The following is a 14,721-nucleotide window of genomic DNA, read 5'->3' as shown; positions in this document are numbered from 1 at the left end:
TGAGTATTATGGAGCATCTCACAGTCAGCCAGATGTTCAGACTGGATTTGGCATTTTGTCTACCTTTCGAGTCCTTACCCAGGACCTGAGATAGGCAGATGTGGATGTTTGATGGTATTACAGGATGGAAGCAGTTCCTAGTAAGGCCGCCTTTTGCAATTGACTAATAGCAAATTTGTCAATGCCAATGGTGTTCAAGTGGTGCTCCAGTTGTTTTGGGATTGCACCAAGGAGCCTATACTATTGGTACTACCCTTGCTTGCTTTTGCCACAGTCTTTCTATTTCTATTTGTAGGTCTTTGTATTTTGTTATCTTCTCCAGTTCTTTCTCATCTATTCTGCTGTCTCCAGGCACTGCCACGTCCACTATCCAGACTTTTTTGTCTTTCTTATCGACAATTGTTAAGTCTGGGGTGTTATGTTGCAGGTGCTTGTCTGTTTGAATTCTGAAGTCCCAGAGCAGTTTAATTTTATCATTTTCTATGACTTTCTCTATTTTATGATCCCACCAGTTTTTGCTTACAGGCAAATGATATTTTTTGCAGATCTTCCAATGCACCATTGCTGCTACTTTGTCATGCCGCTGCTTGTAGTCAGTCTGTGCAATCTTCTTGCAACAGCTTACCAAGTGGTCCACTGTTTCTTCAGTTTCTTTGCATAGGTGGCACTTACTGTCTGTTGTTGTCTCCTCAATTTCGACTTTATATGCATTTGTCCTTAAGGCTTGGTCTTGTGCAGCCAGAATTAGTCCCTCGGTCTCTTTCTTCAATTTTTCTGCTCTTAGCCATTGCCAGGTCTTGTTATTATCTGCTTTCCCAGCTATTTTTTTTTCCTCTGAGGAAGAGGTGCCTGGTTTCCAAATGAGAACAGTTGTATATCTCTGCTGGATTCCTTCACTGCCCACTCCCCCTGGTTTTCCTTTACATTCTGAATTACTTCTGGTAAGGCTTTGATTTCTTTGCCCTGGGTAAACCTTTGCAGTTCATCCAATTCTGTTTCTGTGAATACTTTATTTCGTATTATAAATCAGCATTGATCTGCTAGTCTCTGTTCTGTTATTTCTGATTCTGGATGTTGTTCTTTCCAGAACTGGTGCATTCATTTTAGATATCCTCTTCTTGTTGGACTTGGTCTGTAGTAACAGATCATTATTTCTTTGTTTTCCATCACTGTGTATCTGCGACGGGTAAACACCTTTTCTTCCAGTAGTTCTGCAGCTGCTGGTCCTGGTTGCTCAGCCAACAGTCCTGAGTCCTGTAACCCATTTTTCAAAAGATATCCAAGAACTCCAATATCTAGCGCGGACCTTGTTAACCCAAGTGACATCCAAGCCGGTATGGCATTCTGTAATTATGTTTTATGGGAGAGACACTCTTTGTCTGACTCCTCTGATGAGACCTGTCCAGTATGGTTGAACCTCTGGCATAGCTCTCATCTTCCTCAGAGTACACAAGCCCCACAACCATGTCAAGGTAGTGCCTCACTGGGGGATTATTATTATTATTAGTAGTAGTAGTAGTAGTGTAGTAGTATTACTATTATTATTACTACTATTACTATTATTATTATTATTACTATTATTATTACTATTATTATTTACCACTGGTCACAGTTCAAAGTTGTGATGGAAGCACAAAAAGGTACTTATAACCCAAATTTGAAATTCTGATCCCCCTCCTCATGGTCACATGATTACATTTTGGGTGCTCAGCAACTTGCCCTCCTTTACAGCTCTTTGCAGTGTCCTGCAGTCATGAGACCACAATTTATGATGCTTTTTTGCAAAAAAAAAAAACAAAAAGAAAAACACTCCAGGGTTTACTTCCAGTTTCTAGCAAAATATGCCCATTGTGGACAATAGATTCATTTAGCAACCCACAGGGTTTACTTAATAATCATGTCATTTGCTTTATGACAACTGTGAAAAAGGTGCAAAATCAGATCGGTCATGTGATGACCCTCTTAACAACTGGCCCAACTTATGACTTAAGTTGTGGCTTAATTATTGAATTGAAAATTGAAGACTACCTGTATGATTCTTTGGAATACTGAAGGGTTTCCATATACCATTTGGTTTCCTGCTGAGAGGACCCAGGTGGAAAGATGAATCCCAGATCTATTTTCCAAACAACTTATATTTTCAAACCCAGAATCAGGGAATTGTTCAGTTCTAACAAGGGACCATCTTTGTAAAGATGCAGAAATGTTTAAGTATAAATTAATTTGCAATATTTATATGGCCACAAAATTCAACCAACTGAGTAGCATACAAGAGTCAAATATAAATGCAAATCCCACTGCCCCAAACGAAAAGAAACACAATACTTTAAAAAATCAACTAAAAACATGAAATGATACTGGATTGAAATGTATTACAACTAATAATTTAGACTCCATTCATCTGAAATCAAAAACCTGGGGGAAAAACAGCCATGTCTTAACTGCCTTTCTACTTGCCTTTATTAAAATGAAATGTGCTGGACTTTCTGACATTCAGAGAGTTCATGTAAAGTTGATTATAAAATACTTCCTGTGTTTTACTTTTATATAACTCTGTAGTTTATGGTTCAGTGGTTTTTGGCTTGTGGCTTGTGCTGCAGCAAGATCACCAACCAGAGAGTTTGCTTTTTAGTGATAACATGTTTTGATTCTTCTGTTTTTGTTTTTATGGGATTTTTTTTATATTGCATAGACTATTGTATCTTCTTTGTAACTAATTTCACGATAGGCTTTCCACCTGTGAACCTATTTCCCCCTTTCTCCTAAGAGGTCATGGCTACTTACCCGGGGATCTCTCTTCATTTTACCCTTACACCAACTCTGTAGTATGGGTTGAACTGAGTAACCCTTGAGTTTGCATAGCTGAAAATAGGCTTGAATTTGAATCTCCCTGTCCTAATCCAATCAGTATACCACACTGGCTCTCAGTAGTTTGGCAGCTGTTTGCATTCTTGTTTTTAATAATTTGATTAAGTGGTATAGCTGTTAGGTGTTGAACTAGACCCATGTTAAAGCCTCAGTCCAGATTCTCAGTTGATCCTAAGGTACTCTGGGTACTATTCTGGGCTTTTTTTTTTTTTTGTCATAGAATGCCCAGAACGGAATTCTGGCACCTTTTTTGGATGGAACCTTGTAGGGTAGGCAAGGCGGGTTGTATGATGTGTGTGAGTTCCGGCACTTTTTTTTTTTAACAAAAAAAGCACTGGGACTATTGACCAAATTGGTAAATGTACCTCAACCTACCTCGTATGTGTATTTCAAAAACTGTATTATTCCACCTTTATCTGCTGGGGAAAAGACAGAATATACATGCAGTAAATAAAGAAAATGATTTTATCAGCAGAAGTCAATAGGATAATATGGAACTATTAGCATGGTAACATCTACCTGTATTGCTGAATTTATGAAGGAATCCTGCTTAACTCACAATGCAACCATCCTAAGAGAAATTTGGTTTGCATTTAATGAAAAACTCTTGACCATTCAGCTAGCTATGTGCTTCACGTCAATGCAGTAGGGTATTTTTTTTAGGAAACATAAAATAAAATAAAGTCTGTTGTTAATACTGAGTTTTTTTTCCTTCCTGGTATTTTTCCTATAAGTTCAGGGTCCGCTTATTTTTTCAGGTAAACCAAAAGTTTATCTATTGGTTGCAATAGGAATTGACCAATCAGTCCTAAGCCTTACATCATGGCTTGAGAGAGAATGTGTGTGACTGGCCCAAAATCACCTTTGATCCCAAGGCAGGTCTAGAATTTACGGTTCCCTGGTTTCTAACCTGGTGCCTTAACCACTAGATCAAATTGATTATCAGTGCTGAGGTGCTTATTCTGTTTTAAAGAATCAAGGTTAATGTTCTAAAAACCTCATTAATTTACAGTCTGAAAATGAATCTTTTTTTAACTTTCATGATTCCAGACACAAAATAATACATAACCAGTTTTATATTAGCTTACCTATTATGGTTTCCTTCAAACTGGCTTGAGAAAATAAATGTTGAGGGCAATATTTTGCATTAAAGATCACTTGATCCATTTCAGAGAATTACATCTTTGAAAGTTCAATAGAAGATAGTATCTGTAGCTCAGGATTCATTGAAGGACTTCACATCATTAAAAGTTCTCTGGGAAAGGGAATTATTATTAATCCATTGTAAAATATGTTTGAAATATGAGATAGTTTGATTAGTTCAGTGGTTCTCATCCTTTTTAATGCTGCGACCCCCAATTGGTCATAAGTTGAGGACTACTCAACCGATCGTAAGTCGAGGACTACTCAACTGGTGCAGCACCGTTTGCAGAATGGGACTTTTGGCGGGCTCAGCAGAGCAGAGACAGCCTGGACAATTCCTATTGGCTTTTGAAAGCCAATAGAATTAGACTCTATTCAAGAGAGTCTATTCTATTGGCTTTCAAAAGCCAATACAATAAAAGGGAGTAGCACAGCTAAGAAAAAGGGGAAAAAAATGGCGGACTGCGTTGTTTGGCGACCCCCATGAAATGGTCGTTCGACCCCAAATGGGGTCCCGACCCACAGGTTGAGAACCACTGGATTAGCTGAACCATTCTGTAGCTCCAAATATATTCACCAGGCATTTATTTGATTGATTGATTGATTTTTATTCTCCCTTTCTTATTTTTATAAATAACTCAAGGTGGCAAACATAATAATGCTCTTTCCTTCTTCTATTTACCCCACAATAACCACCTTGTAAAGTGAGTTGAGCTGAAAAGAGTAACTGGCCCAAGATCACCCAGTTGGCTTTCATGCCAAAGCTAGAACTAGAACTTGGTCTCCTGGTTTTTAGCTTGCTATCTTAAACACTGGACTATCTTTTGAGTTTTCATAGTTTTTGGAGCATAGATTTTTGAAGTGGAAGTTCATTAACATTTTTATTTTAGTTCCAGATTCTTCATATTTGGCTCAGAACTTGACATGTATAACACACAATCTTGACAATGTTGTCTGCACTTGGACTACGGCTGCTGAAGATGATTCAAAACATATTTATGAATTCTGTTACAATGCCAGGTAACAATATTGATAGCTTGTACAAAATCTTTTTCATAATTTTATATTGTGATGTATCGAGAGTTGGTTTAAGAAAGTGCTCTTTAGAGACAGAGCACCAATGGAGTCTGTAGAACTAAAGTTTTTCTCGGCCTTGTTAATAAACTCAATTTATTCATGTTTGGCCTCTGCCAATGGTCACTACAAATACGTCTCAGGTATGATAGTGAAGTAGAAAGGACTGCATTCTTCAGATGGTATCACCATTGGTATTTTCATTCACAACAACACTGGCAAATTGTCTTCCTCAAATGAATCAGAAAACAGAGAAGGGATTTGTTTTAGTTAAATTTTAGTTGCATTTCAGATTTGAACTATCTTCAAGAACCATACTAGAGTATAGTTCTAAAGCATGTAGTTAATCCATAAATTACTAATGTATGCTTTATTGAAGGAAGTCTCCAGGAATGAAGGAGAAGATATAAGTAAACTTCCCATACTCTAGCTTGCTCCAGATGTCTAGACTTCCCAAATTCCCTAAAGCTATCTTGGATGAGAGTTGATCCAATACAATTAGAAACCTTCAATTTTGGGAAGATGGTGTAGCAAATGCAATAGATTAAGTTGGAAATAGTGGAAATAGTGTGACTTAGAAATTTAGAACTAATGCCAACTTGAGGAGGTTCTTAAAGAGATGGCTCTACAAACAAAAGAGTGCTTTTGGTACATTGCTTGCTTGCCATTTTAAAAATCAAATCAGTTTCATCTTTGTCTTTTTTAAAACTGTATTGTTGTATCAGCCTTCATTCAGGCAAAATAATTCATATTACAGTTCAGAGCTTCCAGGTTTTTTAAATAAGAATTTTGAAGGAAATGAAAGGAATGATATGAAAGGAAGTATGGGAAAAATACCATACTAGAAATCAGCTGTCAAATTCTTGGGAAGTTCATGGAACATCCCAAGCATAAGGAACTGACTAACTATCTTATATTTTCCTGTTGTCAATAAATACAAAAGAGACACTTAGTAATAATTTCTGAGATCTAAAGAAACCATCATTAAAAAAAAAATATCCATACCCTGGCTTCTTTAAAACCATAGCAAGATCTTTGTGTCAACCACAAAGAATGAGGGTTCAGAGGTGAATGGTGTTCTGCTTTTTCCAAGAATCCTGTGATAGGCATCACCAGACTAAATATTCTTCATCTTCTTCCAAGGGACTGTGATCGGTCTGAATACTTCTGTCAAAGGGCATTTGACATAACACATAAAACATTTTGTTCTGTGAAAAGTTTCTCAATATGTAACAGGAAGTTGCTATGCAGCAAGCATTGTTACATTCTTTAATTAAAATACTTGGTACCTGGAAAATTCCATTGTACATCTCTGGTCAAATGCGTTGATGAAGAAATGTTATCACAGCCACTCAATAAGATATAAACCCACGGCTAGTCTATGCTTGTCAAAATTTGCCCAAAGTTCTTTTTTTTCTGCCAATATCCCAAATATTTGTCTAATATTTGGTATCAAACCACTGTAAGTCCTCAAAAGGTCTCCTTTGGTTTTGCTGCTAAGCAGTTTTCAGCAGGAGACGAAAACTTGCTTCTAATTTGGCATATTTGAGGGTAAGACAACAAGTTACCTTTCCCAAAGAGCATGAATCATGAATTCTGTTTTTTCTGGTTTTTTTCGATTGTGGCTTTTTTTTATGCAAATTATTAGAATTATAACCAAGATTGGGCTTGTGACATTTTTGTTTAAGTAGGAAGAAGAAAATGAAGTAACTCATTCACCTTATTTTTTAAAAAAAAAAATGTTGGAAAGCATTATGAAGCAGTATATAAGCCTAAGTATTGTTGCTATTGCTAGTTTGTCCAGAATTTCCATTTTTGACACCATACTTAATGGTGGTTCAGTTTTATTGTTAGAGTTGTATCTCAAACTATTGTCAAGCATGAACAACCAAACCTACACTGTAAAGTTCAAACTAGTGATTGTTTTATGCCTATTTCATAGGAATCTTCCCAGTCTGGCCTGGGGAAAACTAGATCAGGCTCAAAGGGTGCTGGGAAGTTAAGACTGTTTCCTCTTGTGTTTATGTAATAAATTCAGGCTAATTCTTCATTTGATTCTTAAGTCTGCACTTTCTTAATCTGTACATGAGCTGATATGTAAGTGCTCACTTTTCTAGGATCTTCAGAAAACATCTAAAATATGTATTTTAAAAAAATCCCTGAAGAGATAGCAATAGCAATAGCACTTAGACTTATATACCACTTCAACAGTGCTTTACAGTCCTCTGTAAGCAATTTACAGACTCAGGATATTGCCTCCAACAATCCGGGTCCTCATTTTACCAACCTTGGAAGGATGGAAGGCTGAGTCGATCTTGAGCTGGTGATATTTGAATGGCCGAACTGCTGGCAATTGGCAGTCAGCAGAATTAGCTTGCAATACTGCATTCTAACCACAGCACGACCATGGCATAATTAACTTTTTAACTGAACTTTTTAAATTTTGTTTTGAGTATTATAGAAATGGATCCAGATATTTAAACGTAAGGTGAAAGTTGTAGTTTGGCTCAGGTTTTCATTTTTTTCTACTCCAGACATAATGCACTTGGAGTAATTTAATAGCCGGTGAGTCTTTTGCATGTAAAATAGGGTTTGTTGTTTTTTTTTTTTTGTAGCTTTGGCCTTCTTTCTATACATGTGTTTCAGGAGCACCAAAACAGAAAAAATGTCCTGCTTCTCTGGAGTGCTTTTTAGCCCATGGTTAGAGAATACACTGGTAAATTCAATTTATTATTGAATTTTACCTTAGAGATTTTAATTTTCAACCAAGATATTGTGAATTACTCTGACCTTTGTGAAAGTTGTTCTATAATTTAAAATGATTTCCAATAGCTAAGCTGAATTTTCTCTTTTGCAGTTTTTCTGATCCACAATGTTCATTAACCAAGGAAAAAAAGGCAACATTTGCATTAATTATCTTTGAACATATGCAGATTGAGATAACCACCCTCAAATTAGCTAAGGGAAAAAAGAATGATCCCATAGCTGAAAACACATTTCTGCTTTCTGAAAAAGACATTTGTAAGTATACTTTTTCTATATTCAAAACTAGAATGTTTGGAATTTAATGGCTGAGTTTGGAATAATGCTAAGAATCAGCCCACGTGGGTTTCAGGCTTACATTGAACTTCTTATGCTTTTATTTTAATGCAATCTAAAATAAAGTATTACCCGAATTCTTGAAGTATTTCCTTTTCTAGATCAAAGTATGTTTTATGCAATCTATAATGTGCAGCTTGGTTTGAAGTTTATAATAAATACAGAGAAAATATACTCATTCAATTTGGGATTATTGTGCTTAGACTGGGAATTCTTAAACTTCTATTACACCAATTTATCCATGTTTTTTCTCCTGCTGCACATTAATAATAATAAAAAAGCATTTCCAGTGAAGTGAGTTGCTTTGTTAAAAACTTTGATGTGAAGTAATCTAGAGATAAAATAGTTGGAAAGACAAAGTAAGGACCTTCTAATTTGGGGGTCCAGATCCTGCTTGAGATTTCCTGTGCTTTCTCTGCTGATGATCAGGGCAGCTGAATACTAGATGTAACATGTTGTGACTGCTTTATGCTATCTTCAGAGAATCAAGACACTAAGTGAGATTTCTTTTGTTCAATAACAAAATATCTATTTCTGATCATCTGGTTCTTTCTGTCTGTTATATAGAATGACAACTAAGGTGATGCATGAACAAAATTATTTCAGATAATTTATACATATAACATAGTATGTTATATGATTTCTATGTGTACTGATATTTCTCCGAATACATATATCCTGTTTTCAAGCTTTGGAAGCTTTGATTTTTGGTATCAATTTTGCTTGTTTTTCCTGTTTATAAAATGGAAAGGGAGTTTTCTCCATTTTAAGAATAAGTGGTAGAGGATAGATTAGAGATGATGTTCTAGTTTGGAATTCCTCCAAACAATAATTTCCCACAGTATTGTCCTGCAGTTTAAATGGTAAGATTTGATGTACAGTTTTTTTCAGGAGAGCATGACTCTTGAATTCAAATATTCAGTGTGAAGCCCTAGCTACAGCTGTGATTTTTGAGTGCAATCTAATTAAAGTTAAAAATAAAAGTACATATATAATTGTAGCAAAATAATTATCTTGTTTTCTTTTTAGCTTGTGGCTACAGAATACACTGTTAAATACAATTTCCAGTGAAATCCTTTACATTTGTCCATAACAATATTATCAGTTGTCACACTTTTCATCTTACAAGTTTGCCTTTGATGAAATAAAGTACTATAAAAGAAAATATGGTACAATAGTTATTTTCACTAGAGTTTGAAAAATTCCTTTCTGTAGGAGAAAGCAGAGTAGTGACTACACCAGAAAGGAAGAGATTTGTGTTCAGAACACTTATTGACATCCAGTATTTCTGAGTCCAATTAACCTTTTTTCTTCCACCCAGTACTTGTTCCTCTGATACCTCATATTCATAGACTGACTCCAGATTTTTTAGCTGACACGTTGATTCTGGAATGGTATGATGGCGGATCAGTCTTTCCATACAAAATTGATTGTATTTGGCAAATTCAGATTCTGCGTAAAGATCCAATGGAGGAAATAGCACTAGTAAGTTGTCTGTCTTTACACCTTTCTGTGTATATATGTTTGTGTAATCTGATGGTCTGTAGTGACAGAGAATGATTGATCCCATTCTCAGGTGACAATTGTAATCAAGGCCACTGAATGGCAGCATCTTGAGCTAATCGTTACAATCATTCAATAAAAGCAAGTTTAATCATTAGAGAGAGAAGCTGATGATAAAAAGCGAAGAGTTAAGGAGGAAATTGCAAGGCAATTACTGTGATCCATTATAAGCCTGCAAACCAATGAAATAGAATTAGAGCAGCTTTGGAATGTTGGAAAATTATAGTGAGACACATAGCACAATGATCGCCTTCCTCGGAGTCCTGGTGATGACTTCTGCCATCATCAAGCAGAAGTTTCCATCATGCTGCTATGGGATATGAAAATTATAATGCAGCATGTTTGCATGTCAGCAGGTTAGGCTAAAGTGTTTGAATGGGAGATCCTGTTTAACTAGGAAATTCACTGAATTCACATATATGGTAAGACATAGCTGGTTTTAGATTTAAAGCAATAGATGAAACAATAGGTATTCTTTATTAACTGCTTAACTATGTTACTCTGGGTTGTTATACAACTCATAGGAAAACAAGCCATAGCTTAGCATGATGTGTCATAATAGAGAACCTCTTTAAAGAGTCTCCCTACCTCTTTGCTTAAATTGTATCCCAAAAACCTTCAAGAATAAAAAGGATGTAGGAAAATGTTTGTATATGATAGCCATCTTAAAATGAGGGGTTCAGCAATGAGGGTGGGGTATTTTTAAAAAAAGTGTTTAATTTTATTTACAAATTACAAGAAAAATGACAAAAATTAAGTACACTAACTTCTCCAGATAATTAACCCCCACTCCCCAAATTAAACTTAAAACAACAACACATAAACACCACCAAAAAGAAAGAAAGGATTGGGGGGAAATTGTCAAACTAAAAGAGAGAGAAAGGGAAATAATTTCTTACGTATTATACTTATCAATAGTCACTGCTTTACTAAGAATTATTATATCCTACTATAAAATGGTTAGTACAAAATATTATTGTAAAACATCACAAAATCTCTGCATAATAATACATATTTCTTCATCCTTTGAATAGCAGAAAATGCTATTTTTTCCAAAATAGATGGATCACATATTTCTAAAATCTGCCCCTTAATATCTGGAATAATATCAATAATATCAATATGATATTCCAATTCAACATGGTTCTTTTAGTCCCCCTCCTTGATCAATACAATTAAGGGTGGGGAAAGGATGTGGAAATCTGCATGAATACAATGAGTGTTAATATAGTCTTCTTTTTGCCTAAATTCTGTTGTTGCACATCAGCAGTGCAATGATTAGTTACTTTGATAAATATAAATTTGGAACAAATCTTATGTTTTTTAGGAGACATATAACACATCAGTTGGCAGCAGAGATACTCTCCTTCGTTGGGAATGGACATCGGATCTGCCTTTTAATTGCACCACTCACTACTTTAGGATTCGCTGTTTTCTTAATGAGAAAAATTTTGATGGAAAGAAGACGTGGAGTGAATGGAGTCCACTTGCAAACATTCCAGGTAATATGATGCAGTTGAACCCAACTTTTGGAATAAGAAGAGTCTTATCAAATGTGCACCTACTGATGAATGACTAGCTGACTCATTCTCTTCTTACCACTCAGTACCAAGAGTTTCTATGCATGTATTGCTGTTTTCTAAATAGGTGAAAGACTGAATTTTAACCATCCATCTAGCAACCTTTGCTATTGCTAGAAATAGAAAAATATGGGCGAACTATGGAAGTTTTGGTTTACTAAAAAGTAAAGGTGCTTCCAGACCAATTTAGATTCTAATTCTATTTTAATTTTTACTAGAAGGTACTGATAGCATGGAATATAACTAGGTGTGCATAGTATGTTATACAGATCTCAACTTAGATTGTAATAGAGTCTGCTCATTACAGTAAGTCAGGATGGTCATAAAATGGTTCATCACATAAGTGACCCAGTTTTACAATCTGCAGCGTATGCTGCTTTTCTGTCCTGGTGAGTTGGGTGGGTGTAATAAGGGAAAGGTGGTCTTCCAATAACTAGTCAAATTCAAATCTGCACTATTTGAAGCATTTCTATGGAAAGTAGGGTTATTGGTTCCAGTTCAGCGGAAGTAGGCATTGAAAAAAATGAAACATTAATTTTTATATGTACATTAATGAAATATTATAGTAAAGGATAAAAAGAATAGGCTTATAATTTAAGTTTATGATTAACAAAGTCACAGAATAATTATAGAAAGCAAAATAAAAACCAGAAACCTCTATGTAGGTTTTTCTGGCATTCCCATCTTGTCATATTTTAGTGTTACAATGGCCATGTTGTCAATTACATCAGATTTTTGCTGCAATATAATAATGAACCTCTTCTTTTTAAAACTTATACTATTTTCCTCTGAGAGAATCTTGCTCTAACTGAATTTTGTTTCATATGAAGTAGAATCAGTTAAATAGTATCAATTTACAATTCACATTAAATATTGCATTATTCAAACTTGCACTAGTTGCAGGCTACTTGTAGAAAAACTATTTTTATTATTATTGCTCTTATTAGCTTGAAAAGAAGGAGACTAAGAGGGAAAATATAACAGGCATGATATAGATAACAAGGACAGGGAAATGCTTTTCCTACTCCTCTCACAGTGTAGAAGTTGAAAAATTCCATTGAAACTGAATGGAAGAGATTCATGTGTCACTCTGAACATCACCTATCCATTGTTGAGTCAATATAAACCTTGCCCCATTTCTGCTCACCAATGGTTGGATGATTCTGGGAGATGCTATAAACCACTGGTGGAGATGGGACACCTCAGGACTGACTAAAGAAAATGCTTTTTGATACAACCTGCAGTTAAATTGTGAAATTCAGTCCTAGCAGGTATGGTAAGGGAGAGAATCAAGATCACATCAAGTGTTAGTACCACTTTGTAATGCCTTGGTAGCACCACATTTGGAATATTGCATACAGTTTGGGTCACCATGATATAAAAAACATGTTGAGACTCTAGAGAGAGTGCAGAGAAGAGAAATAAAAATTATAAGGGGACTGGAGGCTAAAACATATGAAGAACGGTTGCAGGAATTGGGCATATCTAGTTTCATGAAAAGAAGGAGTAGGGGTGACATGATAGCAGTGTTCCAATGTCTCAGGGGTTGCCACGAAGAAGATTGGGGGGGGGGGATTTATTCTCCAAAGCACCTTCAGGACAAGAAGCAACAGATGGAAATTAACCAAGGAGAGAACCAACCTAGAATAAGGAGAAATTTCCTGACAGAACAATTAACGACTTGACTCAAACACTGGAGGTTTTTAAAAAGAGATTAGGCAACCATTTGTCTGAAATGGTTTAGGGTTTCCTGCTTGAGCAGGGGATTGGACTAGAAGATCTCCAGGGTCCCTTCCAATTCTGTTATTCTAATATTGTATTGTTATGTTATGGCAAGTAATTTGGATATTTGGGGAAAAGAACTGGGGCAGATTTATGGTGAATCAGTAATCAAAGCTACTAATATCAACGGCTGTTTATGACATCCTGAATCACAAGCAGGATGCTCAAGCAGGAAACCCTATACCATTTCAGACAAATGGTTGTCCAATGTCTCCTTAAAAAACTCCAGTGTTAGGGCACCCAAAACTTTTGGAGGTATGTTGTTCCACTGATTAATTGTTCTCACTGACAGAAAATTTCTCATTAGTTCTAAGTTGGAGAAATAAATTTTGTGAGTTTAGCTTGTTTCACATCCAGAATCGGAGGCTCTATTTTTCTAAAGATTTGAGTTTTTTCAGGACAAGTAATTTTAGTTAATATTGTTAGTTTAAGGGTACCTTCTCAAAGGCACCTGTGTTGTGCTGTGCTACCCATTCATTGTAATGGAGATTATAGCTCAGTGGCTATAATTCTCCAGAGGTTGAGCCTCTAAATGGCTTGTTATGTGCAGCTGTTCTGCTGGATAATCAATGTTGCCAATTCTTTCTGTTGCAGGAAAGGACAGAGGCAATTTCACAAAAATGTACCCTTTAGATAAAGTGGTGGTAGGAGGTTCCAACGTGACTTTCTGCTGTATGTATAAAGCTGAAGATACTTTCATCAGTATTAAATATGGGAATTTGTGCAACACTCTGAACTGTAAGGCTGCCCCTCTCACCAAATGGAGCAAGTCACTCTTTGTGCAAAATGTCACTGCTGCCGCTAATTCTGGATTTAATGCCTGGTGTAAAATACAAGAGGGAGGAACAGACAGATATTTCGTTACTGGAACGGTTTTATTTGTGGGCTGTAAGTATTCTTCCCCCCCCCCTTATATTTTATGGTTTACATATTCTGTGTGGATCCATGTGTGGGTAAACAATTTGGGTGGATGACAAAGATAAAAAATTTGGTGAAAATAATAAAAGGAGAAATGAAATAAAATGAAATAAAATGTGTAAAAGCTGCTTTCTACATATGGTCTTACTGCCAAGAGCAGGAAACTAAGAGTCTGGGCAGTTCAATGAATATATAGGTTTGTTGTATGCTAAAGCTCTGAGATACAAGAATTTGAACTATTAAAAGGCAAAGCAAATAGGTGGTGGATAGGAATCAACAAAATTCAAGACTGCCTGAACTTAGAATACTTATGGCTACAAAGTGACCTGAGAATGATGATGTGTTTGACTCCTCCCTCGGGCTCAACCTGGTCATCTCCTATACTTATATTTCAAAACGCAACTCTCAAATGATTTGGAAAAATGAAAGTTTTATTATTGAAAACAGAGCAATGCATACTATCCTAGCATGGAACTCTACAGTGAAGAAAAATTTCTACATTTAGCAAAGGCTTTGAAAGAGCCTGAGTGAAGATGATCAAATTATTTCAGCATGTGTATATAGGAGAAAATATTCCTTTAGATATTTTGGCCCTGAACTGCACAATATGTAGAATTAAATGAATCAATTCAGAAATATTTGGCATGCCAGCATTACCTCTCCAAACTCATTCACCCTCCATCCCAGTGGCTTA

The 14,721-nt window shown here is 35.8% G+C and overlaps 1 protein-coding gene across 6 annotated transcripts in view; it reads left to right on the top strand.

Annotated features, from left to right (window-relative positions):
- Positions 1-14,721, top strand: part of LIFR (LIF receptor subunit alpha) — a 106,761-nt gene that overhangs the window by 48,730 nt on the left and 43,310 nt on the right. For all 6 annotated transcript variants that reach the window (XM_039347934.1, XM_039347932.1, XM_039347931.1 and 3 more), the window contains 5 exons: positions 4,902-5,031; positions 7,943-8,106; positions 9,506-9,669; positions 11,075-11,249; positions 13,704-13,997. In XM_039347934.1, coding sequence (XP_039203868.1) covers positions 4,902-5,031; positions 7,943-8,106; positions 9,506-9,669; positions 11,075-11,249; positions 13,704-13,997 — 927 coding nt within the window. The remainder of the gene's footprint in view (positions 1-4,901; positions 5,032-7,942; positions 8,107-9,505; positions 9,670-11,074; positions 11,250-13,703; positions 13,998-14,721) is intronic.

The sequence above is a fragment of the Crotalus tigris genome, unplaced genomic scaffold (assembly GCF_016545835.1).
Source record: "Crotalus tigris isolate CLP2741 ecotype Arizona unplaced genomic scaffold, ASM1654583v1 scf7180000018103.2265978, whole genome shotgun sequence".
NCBI lineage: Eukaryota > Metazoa > Chordata > Lepidosauria > Squamata > Viperidae > Crotalus > Crotalus tigris.
Note: the sequence above shows the minus strand (reverse complement) of the source record. Positions and strands in the feature narration are given on the sequence as shown.